Genomic DNA, 17,975 nt, shown 5'->3' with positions numbered 1-17,975 from the left:
GAGAGACATCATGGCGAGCAAACAAACTAAGCATAATAGTTGCTCAGTGCTTGGATGTACAAATCAAAACAAAATTATTTTTTTAGTTCCTTCATCCAAGCTTCTGCACAACCAGTGTCTTAATTTGATTTTCGCTGGAATTGCGCCGACACAACTTCACAAAGTTTTGTATGTCTGTGGCAAACATTTCAGCCACTACTGTTTCCTCAACTTGAGCTAATACAAAACTGGCCTTGCTGAAATAAAATTCTGGATCATTACGAACTCCTTGGTCAAGCTACAAACCTTGGACAAGTAAGTTAACTAACGCTATATCATTTTGTTGCTTTACTGTATATGGTTACCTAACTTGCTACCCTTAGAATGTGGCTGTAACATTAGCTCTGCAGCTAATGTAACGGGTGTGAACCTGTGAAACTCACTCCTCAGGTATTCAATGGGCTACCCGCGTCAACGAATAGCTAGCTTTTCTTTGGCGTAGCTGGTAGTGGTCGCGCTTGGCAAGTCAGAGGTCGTGCGTTCGAGCCCAGCGAGTGGCGAACGACGCCTTGTAGTGACGGAGTGTGGCCACGTCCGTTGCATACCGTCGCATTGGTGCCGTGACCCGGATTCACGAGGTTAGCACTAGCTAACCGCCGGAGAGAATTTCAGAGGGGTGAATGTAACGGGTGTGAACCTGTGAAACTCACTCCTCAGCTATGTAATGGGCTACCCGTATGGAGTTAGATTAGTTACATAATTCAAACAAACAAACGCAACACGATTCAAACAAACTTAACACGATCCAAACAAACGTAACACGATTCATACAAACATAACACGATTCAAACAAACAAACGTAACACGATTCAAACAAACGTAACACGATTCACAAATGTATTTCGTGATTCACAAATGTAACGCGATTCACAAATAAATGACCCTATTACATTCGTTTGCAACCTGACAAACACATGTTACAAATCCCTGCATTCGTTGGTGTGAATCCCTGCATTCGTTCGTGTGGATTTTTGGAACTTTCCTGACGCGCTTTGATCCACAAATGCATTTTTTCTAAAAGATATCCTCAGATCGTCTCTTCCAATTTTAGCCACACATTAACGTGTCTATGTGGACTTCAACAACCTGCCATAATGACGGACATCGTCTCCTTCAGATCACGAGCAATGTCGTCTGGTAGCATGTAGGTGAAATATTGCTTGTTAATCTTATTAAACCGATGATCATACCTGATTAAATATTGTTGTTTTTTGTTATTTGGATAACCGTTATGCTGTTGGTGTTATGGCACGGGCGATATCCGCCTTTCTCCTCATTGAGATTATTTATGAGTGTGCACCTCTGCAAACCAGGGTGATCAGGTAAGAATGGGCAAATTCGAGGCATATTACAGCAACGGGGCTACGAGCTAGCTGAGTTACTGTCGCTAATTTAAAGGTAGATGGCATCAAGTGTGTGTGTGAATACAAACGCTGTAACGCCAGTGTTGTACACTTCTTTGTTATTTGGATAACCGTTCTGCTGTTGGTGTTATGGCGCGCGATATCCGCCTTTCTCTTCACTGAAATGACTTTGAGTGTGCACCTCTGCAAACCAGGGTGATCAGATGAGAATGGGCAAATTCGAGGCATATTACAGCAACGGGGGCTACGAGCCATTGCGATACATCCGTTGCAAACATTAGCGCATGTTGCCGCCCCTCTCCTCCTCATTAGCATTTAAAGCTACAGACACCAAAACAGCGCGTTCGGAGGAAAGCTCATTGTGGGACTACTCATAGTGGCTATAATTCTGCACCATGACTGAATTTCAGGAAAGAGACTTCAGATACATTAATAGGGGACCACTAAGGCCTATATAAAAGCATCCAAAAACAGCATTTCATGTCTCCTTTAAGTAATTATTTAATGGTGTATTTATTTAATTAATTGGGGCACTTTAAGTCTTCGATAAACATGCTCTTCTAAGACGTTAAATGCACGAATGGCCTTCCATATGTAACTGTTTTGTCCTGCGACACCTTTTAACGTGAATAATTTTTTTTTATTAGGTCCTTGGAGTTTCTTTGAGAGACACCCCAATTCGGTAGGTGGCAGTAACACGCCCCTCATTTTGGATGCCAACGTCAACACCAAAGAAAAAGATTCAATTCAGCCTTCCGTTCAAGCACATATCAACCTTGATGAATAGCAAATTGATTGCCTAATTCATTATGTCAGTAACAATTTTGAATGCCAACCGCAGGTATGTTTTAGCCGGTAGACTTAAACATATTGTACGATTAGCTAAGCAGTGAGCCCGAGTAACGGATGTTGTAAGCTGGCTTGCTAGTCAAGTAAAGATAAACTACGTAAAAGCAGTGTCACTTTAGCTTGAGCAACCTAGTCCAATACAGTTTAGGTACAAGTTAACTACCTATGATAATGTTTAAGTTGTCATTTTGCAAATCTCCTCTTTAGATTGACCTACATCTGCATATTACAGAGTATTCGTGGTCGCATGGTAAGCATTCTTCCAGAACGTATACAAGCTAAAATATTAGTGCAATCAAAATAGCAGGGCGTGGGAGAATTGCGCTGTTGCATTTGCCTGTGTTGCAGGTGTTTGAACAAAGTGCAATACCCTTGGCCTAATCACTGTTGAAGACGTAATTAAACTTGTAATTGTATTTGTTTTCTTTGGAACAGATGCACAATCAAGCTGGGCCAGAGGTTCTGATTGAGAGGGTGGGCACTGCAGGGATAATCACACTAAACCGACCAAAAGCTCTGAATGCACTGAACCTGTCTATGATCCGAATGATTTACCCTCAACTTAAGGTGAGAAGGTTACACCAAGTACTCTACCACAAAGCCATGGGCCAGATGTTCAAACTACCTCCTCCATTACTCAAAACTGACAGTAGGTTGTCATGCTTTGAAAGGCATAAGAAATGGAAAATGGGATATTGTTTCAAACTATTTTACATTAGCTTTGTGGTCCATATGCCCCTTCACATGTTTAGAATTTCATTTGAAAAATGTCTTGTACATGCAAATTTAATTGAGTAGTCTACATTTGGCGCCCTAAGCAAGATTTATCACCCGGGGGACGAGTGTTGGGTTGCAAGTAACTTAACGCGTTACTTATTTAATTGAATGAGTCTGTTACTATTCCTTGTTCAAACAAGTAACGCGTTACTTAATTTTGTCTTTAGTCGCGAGCCCTCAATATGTAGCTAAAAGTCAAGGAAGATTGAGGATACTTTTCGCTAGGTATACGAAAACGTTTTAATGGGTTCCTATTTGTTCTTTTGGTGAGCAGTCTCACAAGCCCAATTTACCCGGTGTCATGCAGCCGACCAGCTTAATAGTTATTTAAGACTTGCATGTACAGGCCTACGTATTGTCACATTAAATAATGTATTGAACTCAAGCTTGTGTGATGTGTTGCTGTATCGTTCAGTGGTTTAGGTTTAAGATTATATAACAGTAAGTAAAATAGTCTGGTTCAGTACATAAGTGAACACCATTTTGCTACCATATACCTAGCTATAGCTTAGCTTCGTTTTGCTCCTAGATTCAAACCTAGCACTGGTAAATTGTAGAGCTAGCTAACTACCAGACTTCTGCCTGGCATTTTACAACATTATTTATTGATTAAAGAGTTTCTTGATTCAAGAACTTCATGCAAATATTGCTTTTCATTATGGTGGATTATTACCTTGATCCGTCTTGCTGTATAATGAGGATTGATCATGTTATATGCGAGTGACACTGAGTATTCAGTACAATATGTGCTATTGCTGAGGTCAACCCATTAAATGTGCCTTCTGGGCATAAGAGTGACCACGGTGAATTGTCTTAGAAATAAAAGACTTTTCCTAATGTAACGCAAAAGTAACTTAACACCTTACTCTCTACAGCAAGTAACTAAGTAACGCAACTAGTTACTTTACAAGGAATGTAACTAGTAACTGTAATTAGTTACTTTAAAAAGTAACGTTACCCAACACTGGTGGGGACCTGTCATAGCATTAGCAGATTCAGCTTCTAGAAATGCCAATAGAGGATCGGGGCGGCACCCCGATCCTCTATTGGCAGCTTAATACTTGACTGAGCATTAAGGAGCACAATTATTAACTAACAAAGCAAACCCGACTCATCAACAACCATACACGTTCTATCTTTTATGTAAATGTAAAATCTTATCGCACATGCTTACATATGTTTTTAATGTGTCTCATGCAGAAATGGCAGGTAGATGAAGAGGCAGCCATTGTCATTATTAAAGGAGCAGGTGGAAAGGCATTTTGTGCGGGTGGAGACATCAGGGGTAAGCAACAACATTTGTAAAACTGTAAAAAGTTGAGCATGTCGGCAATCTTGAAATTGCGCCAGCAGGGCTCCAGACTAACTTGTTTTTACTAGGTGCACTGTAGCCCCGAACTGAAAATGTAAGGAGCACATGCAGTGTGAAACAATGTTAAGGCTTATGTACAATGTATGTGTTTTTATGTAATCTGTAAACTCCTTTGTTCATTAACGTTCTGAGACTAGTTTAAGTCAGGTCAAAAGGGGGATAAGGTTGAGAGTAAATGGTTAGCAGAAGGCTTTAGATGGCCTTCTTTCTGTTGACTGAAGGTGCTGACTGCCCTGCGGGATAGGTTGCCCTTGGAGGATGGGTGAAGCATCTTAAATGGCCTTGCATCTATACGATGGAGATTAATTCAACCAGGGGAGTATGTCTGGAGACATGAAATCTGGGGTGATTTACGGGTTAATGGTTTTTGGATTGGTTAACTAACTGAGGCTTATGACTCCCTGACTTAGAGAGGATCTTTGGATATCAGAACCTGGTTTCGGCTGTCACTATATTGTGTTCTTTAAGGGAGTAAGCCAATCACAGAAGAGACATGGGACAGCTACATTGATAGATAGGGCTGTATGTATATGATGTTCAGCACCACTCTGTCGAACGACTATTATAGATGTCCTCCGTTATGACTGGTCGCAAAGCGCTCTGTTTGCTAATTTACCGTACAAACTAAATAAATTGTAATATGCCAGCATCTTGACTATTCGAAGGACACAGTATCGTATATAATTTTCATCACAGCAGAACATTTTGGGGCGTACGCCTTAAATACCACATGGAGTTGCCAATTTCGAAGAAAAAGTACTTACTCGTATTTGATTTCTCATTTTTTCAGGCTCAATTTAGATATTGGTCGCATTTCCTCTTTTCAATCTGTATGACCTCAAAACATATTTGGGAGTGTAGCAAACTACTTGTACGTAATTCACTGGACAGGTTTACATTTAGTCATTAAGCAGACGCTCTTCTCCAGAGCAACTTACAGTAAGTACAGGGACATCCTCCCAGAGGCAGGTAGGGTGAAGTGCCTTGCCCAAGGACACAACGTCATTTGGCACGGCCGGGAATCGAACCAACAACCTTCTAATTAATACATTTACATTTAGTCATTTTGCAGACGCTCTTATCCAGAGCGACTTACAGTAAGTACAGGGACATTCCCCCCGAGGCAAGTAGGGTGAAATGCTTTGCCCAAGGACACAACGTCATTTGGCACGGCGGGGAATCGATCCAGCAACCTTCTGATTACTAGCCCGACTCCCTCACCGCTCAGCCATCTGACTCCCAAGTGGACAGGTTCAAGTGGACACTGCACCTTTTAAGGTCTGGGCAACATTGTGGGTAGCTAGCTACGTTTTCTGTTCAAAAAGGATTGTCTTTGTAGGCCTACTTGAGTAAGACGCACAAAGCTGTGTGCCAAAAGGGAGAAGTTTGCCGACCTCCCATCTTTCCAACTCCTTAAAGGAGCATTTGTGTGAGTGCAAATGACTGTTGTGGCACAACGTTTTTCATTTCTCTACAAAATGCTTGCTAATTGCACAGTAGTATGTGCCTGCTGTGAGCTGTAACAGGTTAGCTGTTTATCAATCCATGTTTTTTTCCGTTCTTGCGAACTTGTTTGTCATCATCTTTCATTGCCCAAGTATCCACTTTATTCTCAGGGGGTCTACTGTAGAAATGATTATGGGTGCAACTTACGTTGAGTAGCGGAAGTTGCGGTTTGCTATACGTTAGTCCCAGCCAGCCGTCAACAGTCATTTCAACTGTAATTTAACTAAAACGGGTTAGTTTCTAAACATATGTTGTCATTTATATTGTTATTATTATTGTTATAAAAGTCATTGCGGAGCTCTGGTAAGCTACCTGCGCTGTTCGCGGCTTTACTAACAACCAGACTTGGCTAAATCTGTGGCTTCAACGACACACACCCACAACAGAAAGGGATTGTTCTTGTGACAAACGGTACAGTTTCCATCGCCTGCCAACAGATAAGGACTACAAAAGAATGTAGCTGAAAAACCTAGCCTTGAAGAAACCACCTAAAACACTATCGTATGTGTATGCTACTCATTTCATTTTGTGGACAAAAAACCGACGGAGGAAATCCGCATCCTACTTTGTGTTTGGGCTACGAAAGACCTCCACGGATTTAGTCCCAGTTCTGCCAGTAAAGGTGGGATGCAAGTGTTCATATAGGAATTTTTGTGGGTTAGTAGTGCCCTGGTCCAGCAACACATGAGCACCCAGCCGTTTGTATTTCACCTGATGATGAAACTAAAACCCAGGATTGGTGATGTGGGACTTTGAGGCTCTGACTAGGCTCTATGTCTGCTTAAAGATAGACAAGGTTGTGTCCCATGGTCCACATCCTTTATTAAAACGCAAACAACTTTATTGCTGTGGAAGTACCTACTGATAAGACTCAGAGCTTCTCAGGTTATAGTATTCATCACTTCACCGAGTTAATAAAGTAGCTAAATATGCTAGTGTCCGTTATTTGAGGCCACTTTTTCAGGTCGTCCTCCCATCCCTCGATAGTAGAAGGCAGAGGTATGATCAAATTGTCCCGTTTCAGGTGTAAACAGGCTGTGTTCCCACGTTTAATTTCGCATCAGAATTAGCTTACTGCAATGACTGTTTATGAGCGTTACCATGACAATCGCCGGCTCCGGAAGTCTCGCCCATAATTCAGGAAATGGATCATGGGAGCTAGGAATAAGGTGGATAGCTCCAATCCAAAGGACAGAAGTCACCAAGAACACCTAAAATACCCGGATGTGGTCTTGATCCGCCCCTTTTATAGAGGATGCTTTGGCTGTTTATCAATCTAAAGAACGCTAAGAACGTACTTGCTTTCTTGAGAAGAACGTTCTTGCCAAGCGTCTTGAGAAGAACGTTCTTGCCAAGCGTCTTGCGAGAACAGTTTTGCAAGACTGCGAGGACGGGGAACGATTTGAGATGCATGTGTTCTTGAAATGACTTCTGGGAAATCAGATATGTTCTTGCCAAGCCCCCACCCCTCGACTCTCGGCTTGAGGCAACAGCCCCGGTGGATGTAGGTGGTATTGCATATCCGATTTTCTACCCGACTCGCCCGGTCATTTTTATTTTATTAACTCCAGTCAACATATCTAAAACTATCTCCCCCAATAATTTTTGTGATTCTCGAACTTGGCTCATACTAGTAGCTTTTTCATAGAAGAATTTTTCCTGATTTTTCAACTAGCAGCCCATTCATTACGTTAAGAAAAGTTGCCTGGAAACGTGCTCACGGATACGAGAAATAAACTAGCACAAAAGGGAGCAACAGCAAATCGCTGATTTACCTGAGCTGAATAAGAACAAGGAGAAAGTATTTGATAATCTACAGCTGCCTGCCTTTATAGTAGCACGTTTTACAAATGGTTGCACATACATGACGGTTGTTTGTTGAGTTAATTTCAGTTATTTTAAAGAAGATTTAACCATTTTGTAATGAACGCTATTATGCTCATGGCATGACAAACGTAATTAAAGCTTAATATAGGCTAATTAGTTATAATATCGTGGCATGTTACGGCGTCATTATATATTGTTGACATGTTATTCTGAGGCAAAGACAAAGATGAATAAATCATGTCTGATAACCTCAATATTGTTATGGTCGTTATATTGTTAGAACTTTAAGTCAGTTAAGACCACAACGATGGCATTAACAATAAGCTAGTAATAGTAAACAACACTCATCATCATTATAATAGTAACAAAGGTATAGGCTTAATTAAGGCCGAATCCCAATACTCCCTCTTACCCCTTCCCCTTAGTTTTGCGCGTTCCCGTGAGAGCTAGTGGTGTCCCAATTCTCTTTTGGAGCTAGGGGAAGGGCTAAGTAATTTCCGCTTTGTTAAACACTATTGACTTATGCTAAAACCGAAGTTCAATTTTAGTTAGCCTATTAATATAAATAGCGTACAGTATCCTCCGACCAGCGGTGGTGCTAATACCTCGGATACACATAAAAAAAGGGGCCTGAGGAGAGAGTTCCGGCTTCAGGGGCCTGAGGAGAAAGTTCCGGTTTAGAGGGGCCTGAGGAGGGAGCACTGCAATTGGACCCTTCTCGTCTGCACTGCACTGAGATGCTACTAGCTAGGTTATCGACAAGTCGGAGCAAATTTACAAATTAGCCGTTTCATCAATAAAATAAGAACATTTTCAGCGACTGAACTGCCTATTTCTCGTCACATTTTAATTCAGATGCTGATTTACACGTTCCGTTTAGCTGAAATATGAAAAGTAAAAAATTACAGATGTGAGGTTTGTCCGCCTCGCTTGACATCTTGCAATGACTTCAGAAGTCAGAAGCGTTCTCGCTGGTCAAGTCACCATCCGATGCATCCTCGATAAAAGGGGCGGATCAGGAACATTTCCGGGTATTTTTGGCGTTCTTGGTGACTTATGTTTTTTGGATTGGAACCGTACTTGGGCGATGAAAGATGACGTCAAACGAGTTCGCAAGAACACAAGAACGGAAAAAAACGTGGATTGATAAACAGCCAATGTCTAATATAGAGAGAACTGCCACTCTCGGGAAACTTTCGGGTTCTGAACTGGTTGAAGTTCCATGTGAGGGCGCTAACGAGCGAGTGCAGAATGAATGGAGGTCTATGGAGCGGTACCCCTCAAAATCCACTTTTCTTAGGATATAATTTTTTGTCTAGTAATTTGAATTCTGAATTTGAAAGGGGAGGCAAAAAAAATACACACTGCTGGCTGTTAGATTATTTTAAAGTCGCCTTTCTGTTCTAAAAAGCTTTTGAAAATGTCATTGCTAATGACAGCTTGCTATTGTTGTTGCTAATGTTGCTAATGCTCTGACATTCTGATTCCGCTTCGGATGCCATCAAGCGGGAGCTCTGGTCGTATCAGTCCTTCACTAACCAATCAGCATTCATTAGCAGAATGCTAGCGTGTTATGGGCAACAACGACTCACCCTGTAAGAAATCAAAAGGACATAAGTACTCGTTCATTCAACTTTCGACTTATAATCCATGTTGAAGATGCAAAAACTACAATCAAATCGGAGAGTTCTCAACGGCAAACAGGCGAAAGAGACACATGTAGCCGTTTAGCTCCATAGACTCCCATTCAACATGCACTCGCTCGCGATCACCCCCAGTGGAACTCTGGTGGAACTGCAGCCAAATTCGGTACAATGGGGCTTAATAGGGAGTGGCAAGGCTCTCCTTAAACAGGCTCTGAAGCTACTTTTGTCTTCCAAGATGGCGTCCCCATTCATTTCTATGAAAAGTGCTCAGTGAGGCAAGCGAGAGCGCGAGACTGGACGCAGCCATCTTTCCACTTCCGTGTCTTCCGGTTTAGCTTTAAACAGTGGCTCTTTTTTCCCCTAGCTCCGAGACCTCGTGCACGCTTGCAACTAGCTGTACACGTCATACTTTGCGACAAACAGTCGTGAGCATAGATTTATATGGTTACAAGCGTGTGAGCAAAGGCATTGCAGTTGCAGAATCTATGGGCAGAATGGGGTACAAGTCCGATAAGAATCAGACACATGATGTAAACTTAACGGAAATGTAGAAATGGGCTATAGGGCTAAATACATGGCTATTCTAGATGGAACTCATAACATATGTTGCTTTTTTTTCTTCGTGATATGAGTATGATTTCCAACGCATTGTATCGGATGAAATAAACTGTTAACATGAACAGCTCCGTCGTTATTCTCGCCAGGCAAAGAAAGCTTAATAGTTATTTTGGTAACCAAAATCTTCCATAATGCAGACTTACCATAGCTTACTGTCAACTTTATATTCAAACGAAATTTACACTGCCTTCAATTTCACATGTGTCGAAATGTGACCTGTGTTTTATATGTTCAACCTAGAAAACCAAATGTCTATTAATGGATATAACGTGATCTAACAAGACGTGTTAATAATATAATAAATGAAAGCTCGAAAAGTGTCTAAAACATACTTTATTGAACATTTGCCTTTGACAGGGGAATATTCGCGGAACCATATAGGCTACAAGACGTTTCCATCAGATGTAAGTGGCGGTGAAACATAGTCACTGAGGACCTTCATTGTCCCACAAAAGGAGTCTGGCTTGATGACACGATCAAAAAAAGAATAATGGGTGTATTTAACAAAAGCTTCTGAAGGCAAGACTAATATTATTTAAATATATATCATTTCCTATTGTGGTTAACAGTTAAAGTATTAATCTTCGTCTTTGTTCTATAGACATGTCAACAATCTATGCTCGCGCTTAACATAATATATTTGCCATCATGTCATGAACGTTTTTACGAAAAATCTAATCTGTTTTAAAATAACGGGAATAAACTATATTAACAACATTTCATGTATGTGTGACAACGATTTGCTAAACTTGCTACAACAAGGCAGGCAACTCAAGCCATTTCTTCCTTTGCTCATTCACTATAAGTCTATGGCTCATTCAGCTCAATGTAAATCGGCTATCGGCCAATGTGAACTTTTGTGCTCGTGCCCTGTTAGTATCCGCGAGCACATTTGCAGGAAACTTTTATTGACGTAGGCAAATAAATGGGGTGCTAGTTTACCCATTTCGGATTGGTTTCAAACTTAGCAAAAATCTGGAAAAATTATTCTATGAAAAAGCTAGTAGTATGAGCCAGGTTCGAGAATCGAACAAAAATTATTGGCGGAGATAGTTTTGTAAATGTTGACTGGAGTTAATAGAATAAAAACGACCGGAAGACACGGGAACCTAACCTTAATGCAATACCACCTACATCCACCGGGGCCTTTGCTTCAAGCCGAGGGGCGAGGGGTGGGGGTCTGGTTTCGGAGCTAGGAACAAGCTTCTGCGCAAGACCGGACGAGTCGGTCTGGAAAGATGGCGCGGTCCATTAGGAGCTCTCGTTTGCCTAACTGTGCCACTGAGCACTTTTCATAGAAATGAATGGGGACGCCATCTTGGAAGACAGAAGTAGCTGTCTCTAGTTATATTAACTCTATGGTTCTTGCTGACCAAATCACCATCCGAATCACCCTCGATAAAAGGGGCGGATCAAGAACATTTCGGGGTATTTTTAGCGTTCTTGGTAACTTATGTTTTTTGGACTGGAACCGTACTTGGGGAATGAAAGATGATGTCAAGCGAGTTCGCAAGAACACAAGAACGGAAAAAAATGTGGATTTATAAACAGCCATTGGTTGGTGAATTGGCCAGCGAGAGCATATCTAATATTGAGGGAAGTCATTAATTAGATAATTTTAAGTGATTTTTCGCCCAGCCCTACTTTACTAGCTGTTAGCTTGTCGACTCTTACTCACGAGCGTTCCAAGGCCTTCAAAATATAGGCACTGTACTCTTACCAAATAAAGTCACTTAATAATACTGAATGCAATTATATAATTCTAAATTGATATTGGTTGAAAACATATTATACATTATTACAATGTAATTGTGACAATTACATGTACAATATAGAGAGGTAGCTGACTTCACCACTCACAAATTCGCCTTTCATCACCGCCTTAGAACTGGCGTCTTCCCAGATGCCTTCAAAACAGCTGTTGTAAAGCCCCTATTAAAGAAACCCATATTGGATAACAGTCTACTTGCAAATTACAGACCAATATCAAACCTTCCATTTATTAGTAAAGTACTGGAAAAGATAGTTTTAGTCCAATTAAATTATTTTCTCGAAGAAAATAACATTCTGGAAGTCTTGCAGTCAGGTTTCAGGAAATATCACAGTACTGAAACTGCTCTCACCAAAATAATTAGCAACTTCAGACTAAACTCTGATGCAAATAAATGTTGTATCCTTATCCTGTTAGATCTCAGTGCAGCATTTGATACCATTGATCACGACATCCTAATCAATAGAATGGAAAAGATTATTGGGTTCACAGATAGTGTACTGAACTGGATGAAATCATATATCACAGGCAGGAAGTTTTATGTTAGTTTAGGAGACCATAGGTCTAAAAAACATGAGAACTGCTATGGGGTTGCTCAAGGAAGTTACCTAGGTCCATTACTTTTTTCTCTATTTATTGTTACCACTCGGTGACATAATCAGAGCACATAACATGAATTTCCATAGCAATGCAGATGACACACAACTATATCCACTGAACCCAACGATGCAACGGCCATCAATTCCATTACCAGCTGCCTGTTGGCAATAAACAAATGGATGAATGATAACTGTCTTAAATTAAATGAAAACAAAACTGAAGTCCTACTCTGTGGCCCCAAATCCAAAAGAGATATGCTTACTAAGAATCTAGGAGGTTTAACCCCCTGGCTTAAACCAGAGGTGACAATTCTCTGTGTAATCCTGGACTCAAGTCTGAATTTCAAGTCTCACATCAATAAAGTGACCAAAACTGCTTTCTTTCACCTGAGGAACATAGCAAAGGTACGACCATTCATAAACCGAAATGATCCAGAGAAGTTAATTCATGCTTTTACATCCAGCCGGCTGGACTACTGTAACGCACTTTTCGTTGGTCTTACCAAGAAAACCACTGAAAGACTACAGCTAATTCAAAATTCTGCAGCTAGATTACTAACCAAAACTAAAAGGAAAGAACACATTAGTCCTGTTAACTCAAACAGACGACAACGTTGAGTATCAAAAAGTATCACTTTACTTGAGCACATGCATCACTGGCATTGTTCCATTATACAAAACTTCCCGCCCCTAACTGCTCATGCGCAGTCATACTTAACAATCTCCCCCTTTTTCTTAAGGAAAAGTTAGTTCACTAAACAAACAACATTTTTCTTATCAGTCTCTTTGATTTGTTATCCTGTCCTGTCATTCTTTAAGTTGCCATACACCTTCCTTGAGAGCCCTCAACAGGACAAGTGTTGATGTTCCTTTCTTTGTCAAGCAGTCAGCGAGCTGTTCTTTAGAAGCTGACCACATGATGTTTTGAATGGTTTCAGATTGAATGAGTTCTTTGACATTGCTGATCTCAAGATGCAGTCTCTTCTCAGTAACTGATTTGGTTGACTTAACAGCATCAAGCAGTGAGCGATTGTCAGTGACACATAAGATAGGTAGACCTCTGTGCTTGCAGTCGCCTACAGTAAGTTCTGAAAACAGTGTGGCTAAGAATATTGCATTGTCAATGCCATCTGCAAGAGCCAAAGTCTCTCCTGCCAAAGTGCTCCTGACAACTGGAGTCCCTCCATCTGGAAGGTTGCCCATTGAAGAATCACTGAACACAACTAACTTAACCTAAAGTCCTGTCCTAGCGACTTTACACTGGCTCCCTGTTACCTTCAGAATTGACTTTAAGGTCCTATTCCTCACATACAAAGCTCTACACGGACAAGAACCTAGCTACATTGCTAACTCTCTTATAAACTACACACCAGCTAGAACACTGCAATCTTCAAATGCAGGCCTATTAGAGGTCACCGGAAGCAGGCATAAGAAGATCGGTGATGCAGCGTTTGCCAATTACGCCCCAATGGAACTAATTATGGAACAAATTACCCATAAATATTAGGGAAGCAAATACGCAAGACATTTTTTAAAGACAGCTTAAAACCTACCCTTTTACCAAATTATTTAACTAATTTTGATCTCAAAAGGGTTTTACAACTTTTAGTAGTTATATTATTGTTTTTATAGATTTGCTTTGTATTCCCGCAAAGATTGCTGCTTGTTTGTCTTGCACTTTTGCTTATGTGTTACATTTTATCTATTTTGTTGAGTTGTATTTTGTAGTTTTTATGATAATTATTATAATTTCACTATTTGTTTTTTATTTTAATTGGGAAACCACAAAGACTGTGCGAGAGTGCATGTGTTTTGTTAGATGTTAAGAAACTACAAGTGCAGCTCGGATCTAAGACTGATTCGAGAGACCGCAGATAGTGCGGCTTGTCTGGGTTGTTATGTGTGGAAACTGCAAGTGCAGCTCGGATCTAAGACGGATTCGAGAGACCGCAGATATATTGTGGCTTGTCTGGGTTGTTATATGTTCGGAAACTGCACGAGGCAGCTCGGATCTAAGACGGATTCGAGAGACCGCAGATAGATTGCGGCTAGTCTGGTTTGTTATATGTTTTAGATCTATTACTTTTATAGCTTGTATTATTGTTTTAGTTGATTTTATGTAAAGCACCTTGAGCTGCAATTCCTGTATGAAATGTGCTATATAAATAAAGTCTTACTTACTTACTTACTTCATCAGCCCCTAGTTCATGTGGAACAGATGTTCCTGCTGGTGAATGCTTTCTGCACAGCTTTCTGTTACAAAGCTAGTGTAAGAAAGTTTCGGCATGCTACTTCAGACTTTTACACTAGGCCAGGGGTCCCCAAACTTTTTTCTGCAAGGGCCAGATCATTTTTCCTTTCTTTAATGTGGGGCCAGGTCGGTCTGTAACAGAAAATGACGTGGGAGGGAGCAAGGCCGTAGCCAGGAGTCAACATTGGGGGGGACAAAATCTGCTGGGGAGTCTCAGGGTCCGGCCCCGAGAACTTTTTTTTAGAATGTATTTATTTTTATATTTGGTTTCCTGTCGTAGTATAGCACATTTATATTTTATCCATATTTTTATCTCTAAATATTTGTGGGGACATTTTGACCAGATTTGAATAATGGGGGGGGGGGATGTGTCCCCCAATATATATTATGATTATGGCACTGGGCCGGAGTGACTACCAGTATTATTGTGGAGATTTTATTTTGATTTTAAATGTATTCATTATGCTAGATTAGTTTATTATTTTGTTATGCACCGTACATATCAAGGGATATATAGCCTATTAAAAGAGAATTATTACTATCGTAATGACCTTTTTTCATATTCGTTGCTACTGAAATCAAAAAATTTACTTACTTATGCATATTAATCAAATGTTCAGAGGGCCGGTCCTAATCCGCGGGACGTCGTTTGGGGACCCCTGCACTAGGCTTTGTGTTTGACCTCCTTGTCTATTCTTTGTTTGTTTATCGCCACACTGCAGCTGCTATTCACTAAATCTCCCTCACTAATTAAGTGCTGCCCTCTAATAAACGCCGCACAAAAAATTATCACTGTGTAATAAATGCCCCAGCATTTAATCAAAGAAATACGGTACTTCATAATGTATCTTCACAACAGTGATAAATGGTTTTGTTCGTACATTACAATAATTTGGATACCAAGGTTGGCTGACTTATCGTAATGTGAAAGGAAGTTACATTACAACATACAATTAAATCAACAGAGTATAAAAGGGAAAGGCATACACTATCACACATCAATTCCAATCATCCCTGTAGTGTCCATGAACATTGTGGTCCTTGTGAAATGTTTTGTACATCAATAATGGTCAGTTTTGGACATTTCTCTGTCCTGGTTTACTCTGGTTTAGAGGAGCAAAGGCTGAGGGAGGTTGGCCATTTGGTCTAATGCAACTTTGAAAAGGTTTGACCAACTAACCAACATCTTAATCACTGGCTGCATCGTGGGCACAGGTATCATGAGCACTGTACTAGCATTACATATTAATGAGTCTCTGGGTGTTCTGCTGAATTAGGTGTTATTTGTCTCCTAGCTGTCACAGAAGCAGGAAAGGTTGGAGATCCTCTCGCACAGGATTTCTTCCGCGAGGAATACATTCTGAACCATGCAATTGGTAGGTAACATTTACCTATATCTCAAGATTTGCCAAACAACTCAGAGAAAAGCATATTTTTTCAGAAACACAACCTTGTCAAACATTTCCATTTATTCTCTTAAAAAAAGGGTAATCATATTGCAACTGTCAAAAGTGAATGATTCATCTATTTATGTGTGATCAGTTATAATGTGCTGTATAGATGGACAAATTATCTACATTTAACACCACATTTTCAGGAACTTTACAGAAACCATATGTGGCCCTTATTGATGGAATCACTATGGGAGGGGTAAGTATTTTAGTTATTGTCCAATCTGTTTGCAATGTGAGTTTTTTTCATTGCACATATTGGTAATTTTCATGCAGTTTTGTCTAGATAAGAACTTAACTGGGCTATGGTGTTGCTCAACATGTATTTGCATTTGAAACAACGTAGCTATCTCAAATGATCTAGGTTAATTATTGTAATTATTACTGACAATTACCAAGTACGACCATTACTATCACTGTTAAACACAGTACACGGTAGTTGTACTGAATAGTATTTGAGAAGTTCTCATTTTTTACCACTAGGCGGTAGGTTTACGTAGTTCTTGGCTATTTTGCAAAGTTCATATTTTGCAGGTTTCCTTTTTATAATTTGTATAATATAAAAAAGTGCAGTGTTCGCACCAGCATTTCAACATTTCCAAAAACAATCCCCATCTTTCATGTGCCTCTACGGCACCATGGGAACTCATCCCACTCATCCCAGGGCTGTCCCCGACTAAGATTTTCTTTGTTCGACCAAGACTCGACTAAAACATCTGAAAATCGACTAATCAAACTTTTTTGAACGTACAAACATTTTCGGGATCTGACTCAATGGCTGCTGGACATTGCAGATTCAGCCGCTAATAGCCTACTAATAATAAGACTCTGAAAATCGACTAATCAAACTTTTTTGAACGTACAAACATTTTCGGGATCTGACTCAATGGCTGCTGGACATTGCAGATTCAGCCGCTAATAGCCTACTAATAATAAGACTTGTATCACCAGTCCTGTTGTAGCTGAATTCCGATGGTATTTAGTATATCTTACAATGTACTACAAATAAAAAATATTGTTTGTTTAACATGCAATTCATCAGAGCGTGCTTATCACTGCCTGAAAACTTGCAGCATGCGAACTTACGTAGAAGCTGAGTGGGGAACGGTGCAATAGAGAAAGATTTTGTTGTCTTGGCTGGAGAAGATAATGTCATACGATTTGGATGTGATTCTTATAATGGGCATATTCATTTATCCACCCAGCGCATTAGCATGAGCGAAGTAGGGCTAGGCCAACTTGCGTTTTTCAGGTGGTAGGCTACATCATATTCAACGTCGAACTATGAAAAATAAACTGCTGTTGGCAGAGTTTGCATTCAACGTTTTTCGAGTCACCCAATACTTTGTAAATGTAAATGTACTTTAATGAAATGCTGCCATACCACAGATTTCTTTGCCATTTTGACTAACAACACAGACAAAGTAGGCTATGGCAGAATTTGTAATTCTGCAGCCAATTGTGCTTGTGCCGTGTGCAAAATACCAAACCAAAACAAAGCGCAGATTAACGAAAGGGGAAACAGTAACACCTTTTCTTTTAAATTATATATTTTTTGAGTTACATTTAGTCATTTAGCAAACGCTCTTATCCAGAGCGACTTACAGTAAGTACAGGGACATTCCCCCCGAGGCAAGTAGGGTGAAGTGCCTTGCCCAAGGACACAACGTCATTTGGCTCACCGCTCAGCCATCTGACTCCCGAGTTCAGAGTTGTTTTATTTAGAACTGTTCTGTAGAACATTTCGTTAATTCAGCAATGATGACACAAGCGGGAGTCAAATGTCACACTGCCATACGGCAGCTCGACTAAAAAAATCTTAGTCGACCAAGAGCATATCGACCAGGGGTGCGTTTCCCGAAAGCATCGTAAGCCTAAGTTGATCGTAGAGTCCATCGTACGATA

General features: G+C 40.4%; 1 protein-coding gene across 2 annotated transcripts in view; it reads left to right on the top strand.

Moving 5' to 3' along the window:
- Positions 1 to 2,129: 2,129 nt before the first annotated feature.
- Positions 2,130 to 17,975, top strand: part of hibch (3-hydroxyisobutyryl-CoA hydrolase) — a 113,861-nt gene continuing 98,015 nt past the window's right edge. For both annotated transcript variants that reach the window (XM_047046788.1, XM_047046787.1), the window contains exons 1-6: positions 2,130 to 2,244; positions 2,460 to 2,502; positions 2,688 to 2,819; positions 4,230 to 4,314; positions 15,915 to 15,995; positions 16,217 to 16,269. In XM_047046788.1, coding sequence (XP_046902744.1) covers positions 2,213 to 2,244; positions 2,460 to 2,502; positions 2,688 to 2,819; positions 4,230 to 4,314; positions 15,915 to 15,995; positions 16,217 to 16,269 — 426 coding nt within the window. In that variant the 5' untranslated portion in view covers positions 2,130 to 2,212. The remainder of the gene's footprint in view (positions 2,245 to 2,459; positions 2,503 to 2,687; positions 2,820 to 4,229; positions 4,315 to 15,914; positions 15,996 to 16,216; positions 16,270 to 17,975) is intronic.

This window comes from Hypomesus transpacificus, chromosome 23, assembly GCF_021917145.1.
Source record: "Hypomesus transpacificus isolate Combined female chromosome 23, fHypTra1, whole genome shotgun sequence".
In the NCBI taxonomy this organism is placed as follows: Eukaryota; Metazoa; Chordata; class Actinopteri; order Osmeriformes; family Osmeridae; genus Hypomesus; species Hypomesus transpacificus.
The sequence above is the reverse complement of the archived record's forward strand: the minus strand, read 5'-3'. Positions and strand labels throughout refer to the sequence as shown.